The 14,772-nt window shown below is 34.9% G+C and overlaps 1 protein-coding gene across 2 annotated transcripts; it reads left to right on the plus strand.

Annotated features, from left to right (window-relative positions):
- The first annotated feature begins 10,069 nt into the window (after positions 1–10,069).
- On the plus strand, positions 10,070–13,287 carry LOC147476740 (uncharacterized). 2 transcript variants are annotated; one of them, XM_086584322.1, is made up of 9 exons: positions 10,070–10,237; positions 10,365–10,440; positions 10,526–10,786; positions 10,873–10,916; positions 11,013–11,159; positions 12,058–12,124; positions 12,215–12,466; positions 12,756–12,811; positions 12,885–13,287. In XM_086584322.1, exons 2-9 carry the CDS (start codon positions 10,377–10,379, stop codon positions 13,053–13,055), a joined length of 1,062 nt encoding a protein of 353 aa, XP_086440448.1. In that variant the 5' UTR covers positions 10,070–10,237; positions 10,365–10,376; the 3' UTR covers positions 13,056–13,287. The 2 variants fall into 2 exon arrangements, with proteins under 2 accessions (XP_086440448.1, XP_086440447.1); XM_086584321.1 differs by having other exon boundaries at positions 10,090–10,237; positions 10,873–10,919.
- The last annotated feature ends 1,485 nt before the right edge of the window (positions 13,288–14,772 follow it).

A 14,772-nucleotide genomic window follows, 5' to 3' on the forward strand; every position in this document is an offset into this window, starting at 1 on the left:
CAATCTTCCACAATCTCCAACCGATCCCACCATCGAAACCACCGACCAATTCGAGTTTCGAACCTGCCGCCGAACCTACCATAACCACCACTGTTGGTTTGGTTAGTTTTCATCAAACTCGCATCCACCACCATCTACAAACCCCAAATCAGTAAATAACTTCAATGGCGCAACGACGTAGAATTCTGCCGGAAAATGCGTTTGTTTCCGACAGTTTCGCGCCATTTTATGACGCGGAGATGTTAAAGAGACATTGGAACGGACTGTGGTATTCGACAGAGGATTTCTATCACTATGAATTGGTAGAACAGTTTTATAAGAAACGAGAAGTGGAGGGAAATAGGATTTTCATTAGGATAGCAGGAACGCGGAGGGAAGTTACGAGACAGTTGTTGGCTGAGCTATTAGGAATCACCCCTGTAACCAACCTAGATACGACCATTCAGGAATCCAAGAATACTGCAGTTCCTGTTTTGATGAAAGATACGGTCATAGAGGGTGAATACAATACGATATCTCATTGCGTTCGCCAGACGATTCGAGAACTAATCAATCGGGCTCGCCGCCGTGGATTGGTAAGAACGCCCCTGAAAGACAAAGTCGGCGACATCGGACTTCGATTCCGCGACGTTCTCGAATTTGCAAACGAAGGAGTATAATTTCTGCATCCTTGATTTAATTTTGAATGTGATTAGAGGGAGGGAAAGAGCCTGGCGCCTCTTCCCGTATTGATCACTAAGATTATGCTCTCATTTAGAGCCGCCGCTAGGTCTGCTCCTATTAAGATCAAATTGCCTTCTAATGCAAGTATTTATAAAGAATGCATTCAAAAAGACTTGGCCGTTGTCCGCAGAGAAGGAAGTTGAGTCGGATAATGAAGGGAAGATATGACATGGTTGGTTGAGGATAATTTTGATAGTCATACTTCTAATTTAGAGCGAATGATAATGCCGCAAACCGGTTTTGCGATGCGCTTATAATATCTGTGAAGATATGAGACATAGACAAATTGCACCCATAATAAGCAAACGGACCTTCGGGCGGCGGTTGAAATGCTCGTAAAAGGGTCGAAGAAGATATAATGTTTAACTTGGAGGTTATCCACGAGAATCACCAAGCCCAAGATGCGACTTAAGATCCGAGATGGAAGCACAACGGCTTGTTCAGGATAGAGATGCTACGACGCATGCCACTCATTGATGAGTCCGGTCTCCGCTGAGTCCGAGAGGCATGAGCGCCGCCGCAGCCAGATGGCTCAAGCCATTCGACACCACGAGCCGATCTCCATCCTCGGGGACCATCTTCTTCACACGCTTAGGTGTGCACCATCGATTGTGTCCTTTTATTTCATTGTCTTTATTGTTTTGTAGTGGAATTTTACTTCAGTAGTTACATTTGAATATTAAGTTGTTTGTTTTAGATTATTTGGATTCCATATTATTTTAATATAATTTATTTTGATCATCTTTCGAAAGGTTGTCTTGGAGTAAAAGTTGAAATTAGGCCGATATCGGCATCTCTATGATTTTTTTTGTAGTGGTAGTATGATATATAGGAGAGTTTAGAAGTTACTATTCTAAACCAAGTTTAGAAGATACCAGGGTTGTTAGGAAATCAAAGACATGGTTAGTTCCGTTTTTGGGTTTGGCAGTTTCCTATTTCCGGAAATGGCCTTAAAACAATTTGGCAACTTGCCGATTCGTTTTGGAAACCCAGAACCTATTTAAACTTCCATCATACTACACTCACAACACACACTACACCCCACCATCATCTTTCACTTTTCACTCCAGCCCTTTTTCTTGTTTTTTCTTGTTTTTTCTTAGAAACTCAATTTCTCACTCCGCTCACGAAGCGCCCAGCGGCTCAAAGCCGAAGCGACTTCGCCTTACTTCATCAGAACTGAAAAATCACTTTCCGCTTCGCGTTTAGCGACTCGCCAAACACCGAAATCGAAAATTTAATTAGCGCCGGCCAAGCTAAGCGCCGACCCGCTAAAACACAACTGTAATTCCAAAACCCAAAGAGCGCCCGCTTCAAGATAAGCGGCGCCGCCGCTTCCAAAGAAGAAACACGAAATTTTAGATTTTCTGAGGTTCTTCCAGGTTTTCGCAGCTATTCTACAAAAGTAGTGTTGAGATGACACCACCTATAGTCATTCCCTGAACGGTCTTTTGAAGACTTGATGGGAACTTATACCTATGGAGCATCGTTCCGCGAAATGATCTTGCAATTAGGATGGCGACATCTTCGGTGAGTGATGACGATTCTTTTCACCTAAGCTAACCTGAATTCTTTTATAATAATATTACTTTCTTTTGTACCCAAGAAGGAGAACAAAAAGTTTTCCCTTACTATTGGCCGGTGACGCCTATGGAATTCAATAAGCACTTGATAGCTTTGGTTTCGGGATTGCCATTACGACCCTATGCACACATGGGGATATATGACGATAACGATACCTATATGAATATGCCTATTTCCATGAGTATTATTATGGGGAGGGGTATTTCGATCATGGACCAAGACCAATATAACATCGCCCGAAAGTAGCCTATCGCAATGTAGGCATGAACCATGTTGTTCATCATGATGAACATTCTAGGGAACGGCAGTTTTTACGCCAAATAATACCGGTGACGTTTTTTTCTTTTTTTTAATGGGGCGTCGTCGGTATGACATTCCCCGAAGTTTTAGTTGCTACGCGTTGAAGCGAGGCCATACCTTGAGGCATAAGTACCTTCTTATGCCCGTCTTGGTTTGCCGCCTTTATGCTACGCTTTGCCTACCCGTGATTCGCATACCGCGATTACCGATTGGAAAAGGGTCGAAATCATGAGACCTACCAATCGTGGTGGTACGATCATTCCGAAAGCCATGACTTGGTCGGGATGGCAGTGCAACCACATTTGGTTGCTCCTTACACCCCATCGCACCAAATATCACTAGAGAGGTTAGCATTAGTTGATGATACACCACGTAAAGCGTGGCAAGTTGTTATGGCATGGCAGGGATCGCGAAGAACCTCATATAGAAGAGGAGGATGACGAGTAAATGCTGGGGTGCAGGTAAGTTTTAGTTAAGTTAGTATCTGCTTATGTCCCAAGCAATTTAATTCTTTAACCCCATAATGGGTGGAACTCTTATAGAGTTGCGTCAGTTTTTTTTATTTCATATATTAGTACGTTGTATGTTTTAACCTTGTTTTGCAGATGTTCCTGAATTTCACGCGTTTCAATGGTATTTTTCCTACACTCTTTATTTAAATGCTTTGAGGACAAAGCATGCTTTTTTGTTTGGGGATAGAAACTCGTGTAATTAAGGCATCTGTTAGGATATAGATATGTATAATGTGCACTTGTTTTCTAGTTAAAATTTCAAAAATTCAAAAATATAAATAAATAAGTATGCTAAACACTTAGGAATATTGGTATTGTTTTCTTTCTCCATGCTCTTAACAATCTAGAAGTCTCATAGCTTTTGCATCGAATAATAGTTGGAAACTTAGGTTAATATGTAGGTAATAATCTTTGCATCTATCTATAAATATATTACATGAGTATCTATGATTGTTTGGCAAGAAGTTTCTCAAATCTAGGCTAGAGTACTTATGCTACAAATCCTCGTGAGAATATAGCCTAAAGCCTTATATGAGTGAAACATTTGAGAAATGACACAAGGGAGAAGTAAAATCCGGATAGAGAAATCACACGTCCACTTGCTTGATCACTATGCCATATCCTAAGCGAGAATTTAGGCCTCTTTGGATCGATATAGCCGTAAATTCAAACCTATGAATTATTTTCCGCTAGTCGCCACTCACGAGCCCTTTCTTTAGCCTTCCATAAACCACAATTCCTTTACCCCTGTTACAAAAACAAAACAAAATAAAAAAAAAAAATAAATCAACCTACCCAATCTAGAATAAGTCCGAGAATAGAATGAGTGAAGAAGAAAGAAGAAGAAAAAACCCGTAAAACAAAAAAGTTAGTTAATTGCTTCCGAAAATAAAGAAAAGAAGTTTCCATCCAAAAAAAAAAAAAAATAAAAAAAAAAAAAAAAAAAAAAATGAAATAAAAAAAACCAAAAAAAATAGAATAAAAGGGAGTCAAAGGCCAAAGAAAAAAAAAAAGAAAAATATGGCTAAGGATGGAAACAAAGTGTAGAAGCAAAAGTAATTAACAAGGGTTTCTCTAGTTACATAATATGAAGACTCTATTATCTCAGACTTGTTCTCTAGAATATCCATTTCCTTCCTTCTTAAACCATCTCCTAATCCCCGCATGACACCTAATAAAGACCTCTAGCTCAATTAGGAATATGTTAGTGTGATAGTAAGTGGCGATGATGTTTGATCGACCCCTTTCCTTTGTTGTCATTGAGATTGTAAGGTAAAGTGTGCCCACTGCACACCGGAGTAGCTTAAACTTGAGTGGAAAAATCGAGAGGTTTTGTCTTGACATTTATGTGAGGACCTACTTAAGGACGCTTATTCCGAAAGTACTCGAAAACAAACCTCGCTAAACATTTCATAAGATTACTCATTGTTATATGTTTATTGTAGATGATTGATTATTATGCATATATTAACTTAGGGTTTTCACCTTATTCTTATGTAATTGCTATAGAGATGTATAGATAGTTGAGCATGAAGGGGAAAACAATAGTTTTATTTCTTAGTCGTTGTAGTATAGATGAAGTTTGTGAGTACCTTCACCGAAAACTCTCACGAGAGGCTATAACTCGTCCACACTAGGGAATTCCTAGTGGTTTAAGGCCTTGTTGCATATGGTCAATGCAATCGCACTCAAATAAACGAGATTAGGTAGAACTCCATTTTTGGTCACTTATTCTAATTTCTCATATTTGCTTGAGGACAAGCAAAATGTTTGTTTTGGGGTGGTTTGATAAGAGCCCAAAATTGTAGTTTTAACCCCTTAATAATCATACCGTGTTAGACCAATTATGTGAATAATAAGTAAGAGTTAATACTGATTACGTGTTTTATGCATTTCGTGGCTTCAAAGTCCATTATCTTGTAAAATGTGCCACTTTAGCGAGATAAAAGGAGCAAAAGTCGTGAGAACTTCCGAATGCCATATCTTTGGACTCAGACCTCGGATTGAGGCCTACCTTATGTCAAAACGACCGCTCGGAAAGAGCTTTGCAATGGTCCAAGCCTTGACCCAATCAGAGGAGCAGAAGTGGACGAAAAGTCTGTGGAAGCTAACTGCAGCTGAAGAGGCCTTTTTGATCGAAGAATTGGGTTTTGGGCCCGATTCTCTGGCCCAACCCATGGCTCCAAGCCCATGCACGAATTTTGGATCTGGATGTATAAAACAAAAGCTTAGCTCTTTGTTAATGGTAGCTAGTTAGACCTAAATTAAGATATAGAATTATAGATCTAGTTTTATTAATTAAATTAAGTTTTAGTTCCATTTAAATTCTTGTTTTAGATTAAATCCTTGAATCATTGTTCTTGATAGATTAGATAAATAAAGTAGTATTTTTATCAAGTTCGAATTTGTCATTTCCATTTTAGATCTAAATTCAATTCTTGTCATTGTTTTATTCCGACCATTAAATTAGATTCATTATTGCTAAATTAAGTAATTCTCAATTTCTCACATTATGTTTAGTTTAGATTCAATGGTAAATGTTAGATTGATGACTCAAGGCTAAACCTCCATTAGAGGGGTTGATGAAGCCTTGATGAAACCTTAGTTGTTTAGTATAGAAACGCCAGCATCTATTCCACTCTAGAAGGTCGCGTTTACAGCCATGAGAATGGGTGGCGACCTCACATGCTAGTTAGTACTTGGTAGAAATGCCATGAACACTAGGGATTAGACTCGGAATTCTTGCCGTAAGAACGTGAGAATTGAGATACAACATTCTACGCTAGGTTGTTAAGTTGGATTCGAGGTGGATTCAATTCCCCTCTAATCTCTTTATCTAGAGTCAAACAATAGTATTTCCATAGCATTTGTAGTTAATTTCTAGTAATCATCTTAATTAAGTATCGTAGTATAATATTTCGTAAAGCTCTCATTGACTTAAGAGCTCCTAGTTAGACTTAGAAAACAATCCATGCTAGGGAACTAGGAGTGGAACGAACTTCGTACTCCATTTAGTGCAATTCGCATTGAGAGTAGAAGCTTTGATAATAGACTCGTAAAAGACTTAGTTCTAGTTTACTTACGTTTGGATTAATCGTTCATTTCGTAGGTAGACTACTCATTTTACATATTATCACAAAGCAATAATGACAAATATTTTAAAACATAGATAATACTGAATGAAACTAACGTCAAAGAATAATTAATTGGGAACTGAAAACTGGATGCAAATGCATCGAATTAACCTCAAATAATATTTAACGGAAAATCGGAAACTGGATGCAAATGTAAGTATTGAACTAATCTTAAAAAGTAATTAATAGAAAATCGGAATATGGATACAACTGCATTAAACTAACTTCAAAGAATAATTAACGGTAAATCAAAACTTGGATGCAAATACATCAAACTAATATCAAAAAATACTTGTCGGGAAATCGGAAACTAGATGCAAATGCATTGAACTAACCCTCAAAGTTTAAATTAACGGAAAATCGAAAACTTGACGCAATTGAACTAACCTCAAAGATAAATTAATTATAAATTAGAAACATGATGCAAATGCGTGAAACTAATCTTAAAGAATAGTTAATGGAAAATCGAAAACCGGATGCAGCTGCACTGAACTAATCTTAAAAAATAAACTGGATGCAAATGTATTGAACTAACCTCAAGAAATAATTAACAGGAAATTGGAAACTGGATACAAATTCATTGAATTAACCTCAAACAATAATTAACAGGAAATCGAAAACTATATGCAAATACAATCTTATCAAATAATAAACGAGAAATCGGAAACTGTATGCAAATGCATTAAACTAATCTTACAAAATAATTAACGGAAAATCAGAAACTGGATGCAAATGCATTGAGCTGATCTCAAAGAACAATTAACAGGGAATTGGAAATTGGATGCAAATGTATTGAACTAACTGCAAAGAATAATTAACGAGAAATCGGAAACTAGATGCAACTGCATTGAACTAACCTAAAAAAAAATAACGGGAATAAAAAATTGGATTCAACTGCATTGAACTAACCTCAAAATATAAATAATGGAAAATCAGAATCTGGATGCAAATGCATTGAACTAACCTCAAAACATAGTTGGATTATATATTGTGAGAATGTCTCGATAAATATAGTTTTGCATTTAGAATTGTGTTTATCTTATCTCTTTCCGTATGATTTGTAACTCTTTGCTATTCAAGTAGCGTCAATATATATGAACTTCGCCTTATTAGGCAATCTCATAAAATTTCAATCAAACTTCTATTATTAAACAACAAAATGAAGTTGGAGGGTTTAATCAAATGTGAGTTTTTTTTTAATGGAGAGTGAGGTTTTCACATTATAAGAAATTTGGATGAGTGATCAATATAATATTAATATATAATAGTTATGCATATTTGCAAATATTTTTTAGAATAATTAATATAACAATACCCATTCATAGATAATCTTTGCAGATTCCACATAGTGAGTCATGCATAATTTAAAGAATAATTAACGGAAAATCGAAACTGGATAATCTTTGATGATCTAACAAAGTAAATCAAATATAATTATTTTTTATGTCATGTTTGCAAGGACACTACAGATGGATTAGTAGAAGTTGGTATTACACACCATATTGGATAATTAAAAGAAAATCGGAAACTGTATTCAAATACATAACTGAGCTCAAAGAGTAATTAACGGAAAATTGAAAATTTTATGCAAATGCAATAAACTAAACTCAAAAAAGTAATTAACTAGAAATCGGAAACTGGATGCAATTGCATTAAACTAACGTCATAGAATAACTAACGGAAAATTAGAAATTGGATGCAAATCCTTGAAAAATATTTAATGGGAAATCGTAAACGGTATGCAAATACATCAAACAAACCTCAAATAATAATTAATGGAAAATCAGAAACTGGATGCAAATGCATTGAACTAAACTAAAAAAATAATTAACAAAAAATAAAAAACTGAATGCAACTGCATTGAACTAACCTCGTAGAATAATTGGTGGGAAATCAGAAACTAAATGCAAATATGCATTGAAATATCTTCAAAGAATAGTTAACGGGAAATCAGAAACCGGATGTAATTGCATCGAACTAACCTCAAAGCATAAATAATAAATTGGATGCAAATGCATTGAACTAACCTCAAGAAATAATTAACGGGAAATCGGAAACTGGATGCAAATTCATTGAAATAAGCTCAAACAATAATTAATTGGGAATTGGGAACTAGATGCAAATGCAATCTTATCAAATAATAAACGAGAAATCGAAAAATGGATGCAAATGCATTAAACTAATCTCACAGAATAATTAACCACAAATCAAAAACTGGATGCAAATATATTAAATGACCTTAAAGAACAATTAACATGAAATTGAAAATTGGATGCAAATGTATTGAAATAACCGCAAATAATAATTAACGAGAAATCGGAAACTGGATGCAACTGCATTGAACTAACCTAAAAAAATAAATAATGGGAATCGGAAATGGGATGCAACTGCATTCAATTAACCTCAAAATATAAATAATGGAAAATCAGAAACTGGATGCAGATGTATTGAACTAATCTCAAAGAGTAATTAACGGGAGATTGGAACCTGGATGCAAATGCATTGAACTAATCTCAAAGACTAATTAACGAAATATCGAAAACTGGATGCAACTGTACTGAATTAACCTTAATGAATAACTAACGAGAAATTATAAAGTGGATGTAATTTCACTGAACTAACTTCAAATAATAATCAATGGGAAATCAGAAACTTGATGCAACTACATTGAACTAACATCAAAGAATAATTAATGAGAAATTGAAAACCGAATGCAATGTACTACATTGAACTAACCTCAAAGAATAATTAATGAAAAATCAGAAATTTGATGCAAATGCATTGAACTAATAACCCTAAAACATGTTTGTATTATATGTAGGGAGAATAAATGTCTCGACAAATATAGTTTTGCATTTTAAAAAGTGTTTATCATAATTTTTTTTATTATGATTAAGAATGTCATGCTATTCAAGTAGCTTCAATATTATCTTCGTCACATTGGGCATTCTCATAAAACTTCAATCAAACTTCTATTATTAAACCTAACAACAAAAAAAAGTCGATGAGTTTTATCAAGGTTTGATGCTTTCTTTTTATAGAGAGTGGTGCAAAAAATTTGAATGACTAATTAATATAATTTTCATATCTCATAACTATGCATAGTTGCTAATATTTTTTACAATAATTTAATATAATGACACCCGTTCGTAGGATGGGGTTGAAAGCTAGTGGAATTACTAATGAGTGACTCAGTATGACACTATCCTAATTCAGCTTCCTTAGAAGTCAGTTTTCGTATATGCGGTGTTCTAAAAATCGGTCTAGGCGGCTGCGGTCTCTAGGGGCTAGGTGGTGGTGCCCAACCGACTCGCCTAGGCCCAAGTCGTTTAAAAAATCGGTTGATCAATTAGGCAGTCTCTAGGCGGACTAGGTGGTCTCTAGGCGGTCTAGTCAAAAAAATTTTTTTTTTGAATAATTAAATATCGAAAATTAAAGACCTGTATAGGCTTCAATTTTGAATGAGTTTAAAAGACTAAAGTCTAATGTAAATTATATGCCACTATAAGAAATGATATGTTTTTATACGAAATCAATATTTTTCAACTATTGCGCATTTTTGTAATAAGTATTTTTGTTTGTATTTATTTTTTGAGTTATGGTAAATGATTTTCTTCATTTCTTGTAGTATAGATGTGTATTACTATATATATTATAAGATATATTACGAAAAAAAACCACCACCTAGCGCCTAGCCCGTCTAGGCAGTGCCTAGAGGCGCCTCTGACCGATCCTAGTGTTTTTTAAACACTGCGTATATGACTAACTAACAAACTTAGGTGGACTTCTAGCCCACAATGGTTGGATTTATATTGGCCCATAGATGGCAATCGAATAAGAACCAATGCTGTAATGTCGGAGTAATTTACCGATATTTTCACATTTCAAACAAAAAAAGGTTTATAACGGCTAACCCGCTCAACAAAATAATCAATTTTATTTGCCCCCCTCTCCTTTTCTGCAGAAGAAAAATTGACAATTCAAGTAAGTTCCTCAATTCCCCATTACTAATTCATTATTATTTCATCAAATTATAAATTAAAAATCAAATCTTTAATCAAAATCGAACTGGCCCAAGTCTTGAATTTCAAATTTGTACTATTTCATTAAGGTTTTCAAGAAAATGTCGAGAGTTCGAGGACCCGGATCGGTATTCCAAAATCAAAATTTCGATATTCCACATGAAGGTAATGATTAATTCATGATTGGGTCTTTTTTTATTTTTATTTTTGTAATTTGATTTAATCTGATTGAAAAAGTTATGATTTTTAGGGTTAAAGAAAAAGATTGATAGTAGTATACTGAAAACATCACAAAAGAAAGTTGGAGGAGGGCGAAAACCACTACAAGATATATCAAATGCGTCATCTAATAGACAAAAGGGGACAACGACAAAGAAAAAGGGTTTGAATGTTGCCAAAGAGGAATTTAATATTGCGGACGAAAGGTTTTTACATGATCCGAAGAAACGGATAGCTGCACAGAAGGCTGAGATTGAACAGAATTTACGTGACACTGTTTTATTTGAACATGGTATTTAGCCAACTATCTTTCCTCTTTAGGTTTGTTTACGGGTAGTGTTGTGTTTATGGATGTGTAATTTGATTTGGTATTTGCAGGTTTGCTTCAGTCGGATACATCTCCAAAGTCGGAGAAACCAAAGGTGGTGTGTAAATTAGATAGTAGTTTTTTTGATGTATTTCTGAACTAAAAGTATTGTTTACGTAGTGGTGTTGTTTTGTTTTGGCGAGTGTTTCAGGCTGCATCTACAAGTTCAGTCCAAAGGTACTTGGATTTGGAATCAATACCTGAAGTTCAGGTCTCTGGAAAAAGTGTTTGGTGTCCTTCTCCCATGCAATTAGATTCTCCTCTGCCCTCCGCATCAATTTATGAGCTGCCTAATTTGGTAATGATCCCTTACGTTGATGATTTATTTGATGGTTTTGTATCATATTTGTTATAACATGTACTAAGCCATCTGAATAAAAATGTTTTTTGATTATCTGCACCTGTGTATGAACTAGTTGGTCATAATGTTTAATATTTGCATCTAGAACTGGTAATACCAATATTTTAAATTTCTGTTTTGTAAACACATAAAGTTATATAATTTATGTACTCTTATAAGCATGCATTTCTTGATAGAATACAAAGTTTCGGGAGATAGTACCCTAGGTCCCTAGGAAGCGGAAAGTGTTGTATCTAGACTGAGTTATGCTGATCTTCTTTTGGTATCTGCACCAATTTTTTTTTTTTTTCATGCATTTTGGGTTTCTATGAGTATTAGCGTGTGAATGCATCTGGCATCATAGTAGCTGAACCTTTTTTTTTAAAAAATTATTTTTTTAACTTAGTTTTGTTTATAAGCAAGTGTTTTTTATGCCTTCTGTTACGTTTCTTTTCCTTCATGTTTTGGTATGTGTATGACATTAATATTTTGATTTCCCATTTGTGTTTGTCAACTTACTCTACTGGAGGTTTAGTTTACTTTCTCAGTTTAAGTAAGATTTTAATATAAGACTAATACAAACTTATACAGCATAAGTGCTGTATGATAATTTTAAGGTTAAGAACAATCTAATATTGCTTGAAAAGTTCAGAATAAAAAGAACGTGCATTATATGGGAATTTGGTGTGTCACATTATATGGAAACCCAACTTGTCTAGTCATGATCTACACTATTATTCTGTTGTGATCCAAAGTATGGTTGTTTGACTTGTTTAAAGCGATTTATTGTTGGCATCTTTCTCTGAAAAATATTTGAGAAACTATACAGTATAATGTGGATTTTTTTTTGGAAAAGGCAATGTTGAGAGAACCTGAAGCTGGTGTTACCTTTCAAAATCAGAATTTAGACTTTCACCATGAAGGTACATGAAAAACCATTTTACTGTCATTTTTTTTATAATTTTTTAAATGTAGTGATGTAACTAAGTTTAATTTGATTTTTATCATTTTAGGTCCTGCTTCTAATAAAATGACCAGTAGTATGTTCAAAGATTCTCAGAAGAAAGTCAGCAGTGGTCGGAAACAACTTCAGGATTTCTCAAACTGTTCATCTATTCATCAAGAGGCTTCAACAAGGATGAGTAATTTTTCTGAGGACTTCAATGTTGCGGAGGAGGGTTTTCTGCACGATCATAGCATGTGCATAGCAGCTCAAAAGGCTCAAATGGAGCAGGATCATTATAGTGCTTTCCTTTTTGATCATGGTAACAAGAAACCATTACATTAAGATTCTGTATTCTGTCTAGTTATTCTGATGAACTATACATCTGGTCTCACACGTGAACTATTGCATTTCTGATGGTTCTAGAGATAAAAAGGCAACTAGGAGATAATGGCACGTATCTCGAAATCTTTATAGATCTAATGTCCACAAGTGTTTTTTTGTTCAGGGTTATCTTTTAAATTTCCACTTTTTAGATTAAGTCTAATATAGTGTTGTCAATGGTGTCTTTACCAATCTCGGGATAGCTAATTGTATTCATCCTTTTGCAGGTTTACTAGATTCTGATATTTCTGAATCATCATCCAATGCGAAAGAAGCAGTGGAGGTGTGTTTTTTGTCATCTTTCTGTTCTGATAGGATATGGACATAATAACTAAGTTATATTGTGATGGTTTCAGGCTGCTTTAGGTAGTTCCCGTAGATTCTTGGAATTGGAACCTATACCTGAATTGCAAGTGTGTGCCGAAGATGATTGGTGCATCTCTCCCATTCAGTTGGACTCTCCTCCCTTCTCTCCGTCACTATTCGAATTTCCTGAGTTGGTACTGAAACCCGACATTGATGATTGATTGGATGCTCTCTTCACAAGTTCGATTCTGATGCATGTAGATAAGTACGATAACCATGATGTTTATGAATTTTACTAAGAGATGTAATAGTTTTCATTTCTATGGTTTAAGAAAAAAAAGTAATGGTTTTAACTTCTAAAGATCTTGGAGTTGTCAGTTTTTAATGTTTGACACTTTGAATCTTGCTGATTCATAATCGCTTTATAGTTGTTTTTTATGCGATGTTTCAGCAGTTGTGGGTGTTGGGGTTGTTCCCTTTTTCTGCTTACCTGAACATAACTAGCTTCTCTTTAAAAAAATTCACCTTCTTTTAACTGCACAACGTAAGCATCTTTTTGTTTTCTTGATGCCAAGAACGATTTATCTATCCTAAGCGGCTCACTGCTGCTAATTTGTCAATGAAGTAATTTGAACAAAGGCAAAAAAGAAAGAAAAGCAAAGATACGCTGAGACACATTTTGTCACCTATATGTTATGTACTACAAACCTATTATATGTCCATAACGCTGAGCCAATTTTGTTTGAAGAATTGTTGACAATGACACAGTACGTTGAGCAATAGAAGTCTAGAACTACTCAACTGAAATAAAAACGTGGCATCAATCCTACTATCCTAGGATTCTCCAACTTGTGTCAGATCTTGTCTGAGTTGATTTTTAAGTCCCAAGTTTCCAAAATTTTCTTCCCATGTAATTTTGGGCAAGATTCTAAAATGTAGTGTACTATTACAGGCAATCTCTAATATAATTAGAATTCTAGGCCAACTAATGAAATATAAATTCTCTTCATATGTTCCATTGGTTCGAGTTCAATTCTAATAAAACACCTTTCTATCCGTCAGATACTCCGAGATTGGTGGATAACTATGTTAGATTCATTGGAGTGATGGACTTAGCGTAGGAGTCGAGCATGTATATTACGCGTATAGAAATTTCCTATATAATCGTTATAATCTCTTCATGTGAACTACCTATATTACAAACAACCCTAAAATTTCATTTTTTTTTGTGTCGAACATCTTTACGTGCCCACTATACAAAACTTTATTCTTCTTCTACTGCTTCTAAATCATAATATTTATGCTGCACACATCTCCTTTTCATTCAGATTTAACAAGCTTTGATGATATTTTAGCTATATATATATATAAGGTTAGTGTTTATTATGTTGTTCTTCTTTCTTTCTGTCTATGTTTCTCTTCGTTTTAATTTTCAATTGTCGTATAAATCTTCTTTAATATATAGCTATTAACTTAAAGAATTTGATTTTCTTATGATAGATTATTTAACAATGCATCAGAAGAGTAATGGAGTGCACCAAGCATGCGCAGCATGCAAGCATCAAAGGAAAAAGTGCTCGGAGAAGTGTGTACTAGCTCCATTCTTTCCTTCAGAAAAAAGCCTACAATTTCAAGCAGTGCACAAAATATTTGGTGTAAGCAATATATCAAAAATACTTACTAGTCTCAAGACTTATGAAGAACGAGAAGAAGCCATTCGAACGCTCGTATGGGAAGCAGAATGTAGACAGAAGGATCCTGTTTCTGGATGTTATGGTGAATACCAAAGAGTTTATGATGAGCTAATTAGGCTTAGGAACCAACAAGTTACAATTCCTACGTTCCACGACTCTGTAATGTACAAATCAATAGGATGGAACAATAACGATGGAACGGGAACGGGTGTTGAAATTAATTTTAGTAACCCGAATTTTGTTG

This window comes from Coptis chinensis, chromosome 9, assembly GCF_015680905.1.
Source record: "Coptis chinensis isolate HL-2020 chromosome 9, ASM1568090v1, whole genome shotgun sequence".
Classification (NCBI taxonomy): domain Eukaryota; kingdom Viridiplantae; phylum Streptophyta; class Magnoliopsida; order Ranunculales; family Ranunculaceae; genus Coptis; species Coptis chinensis.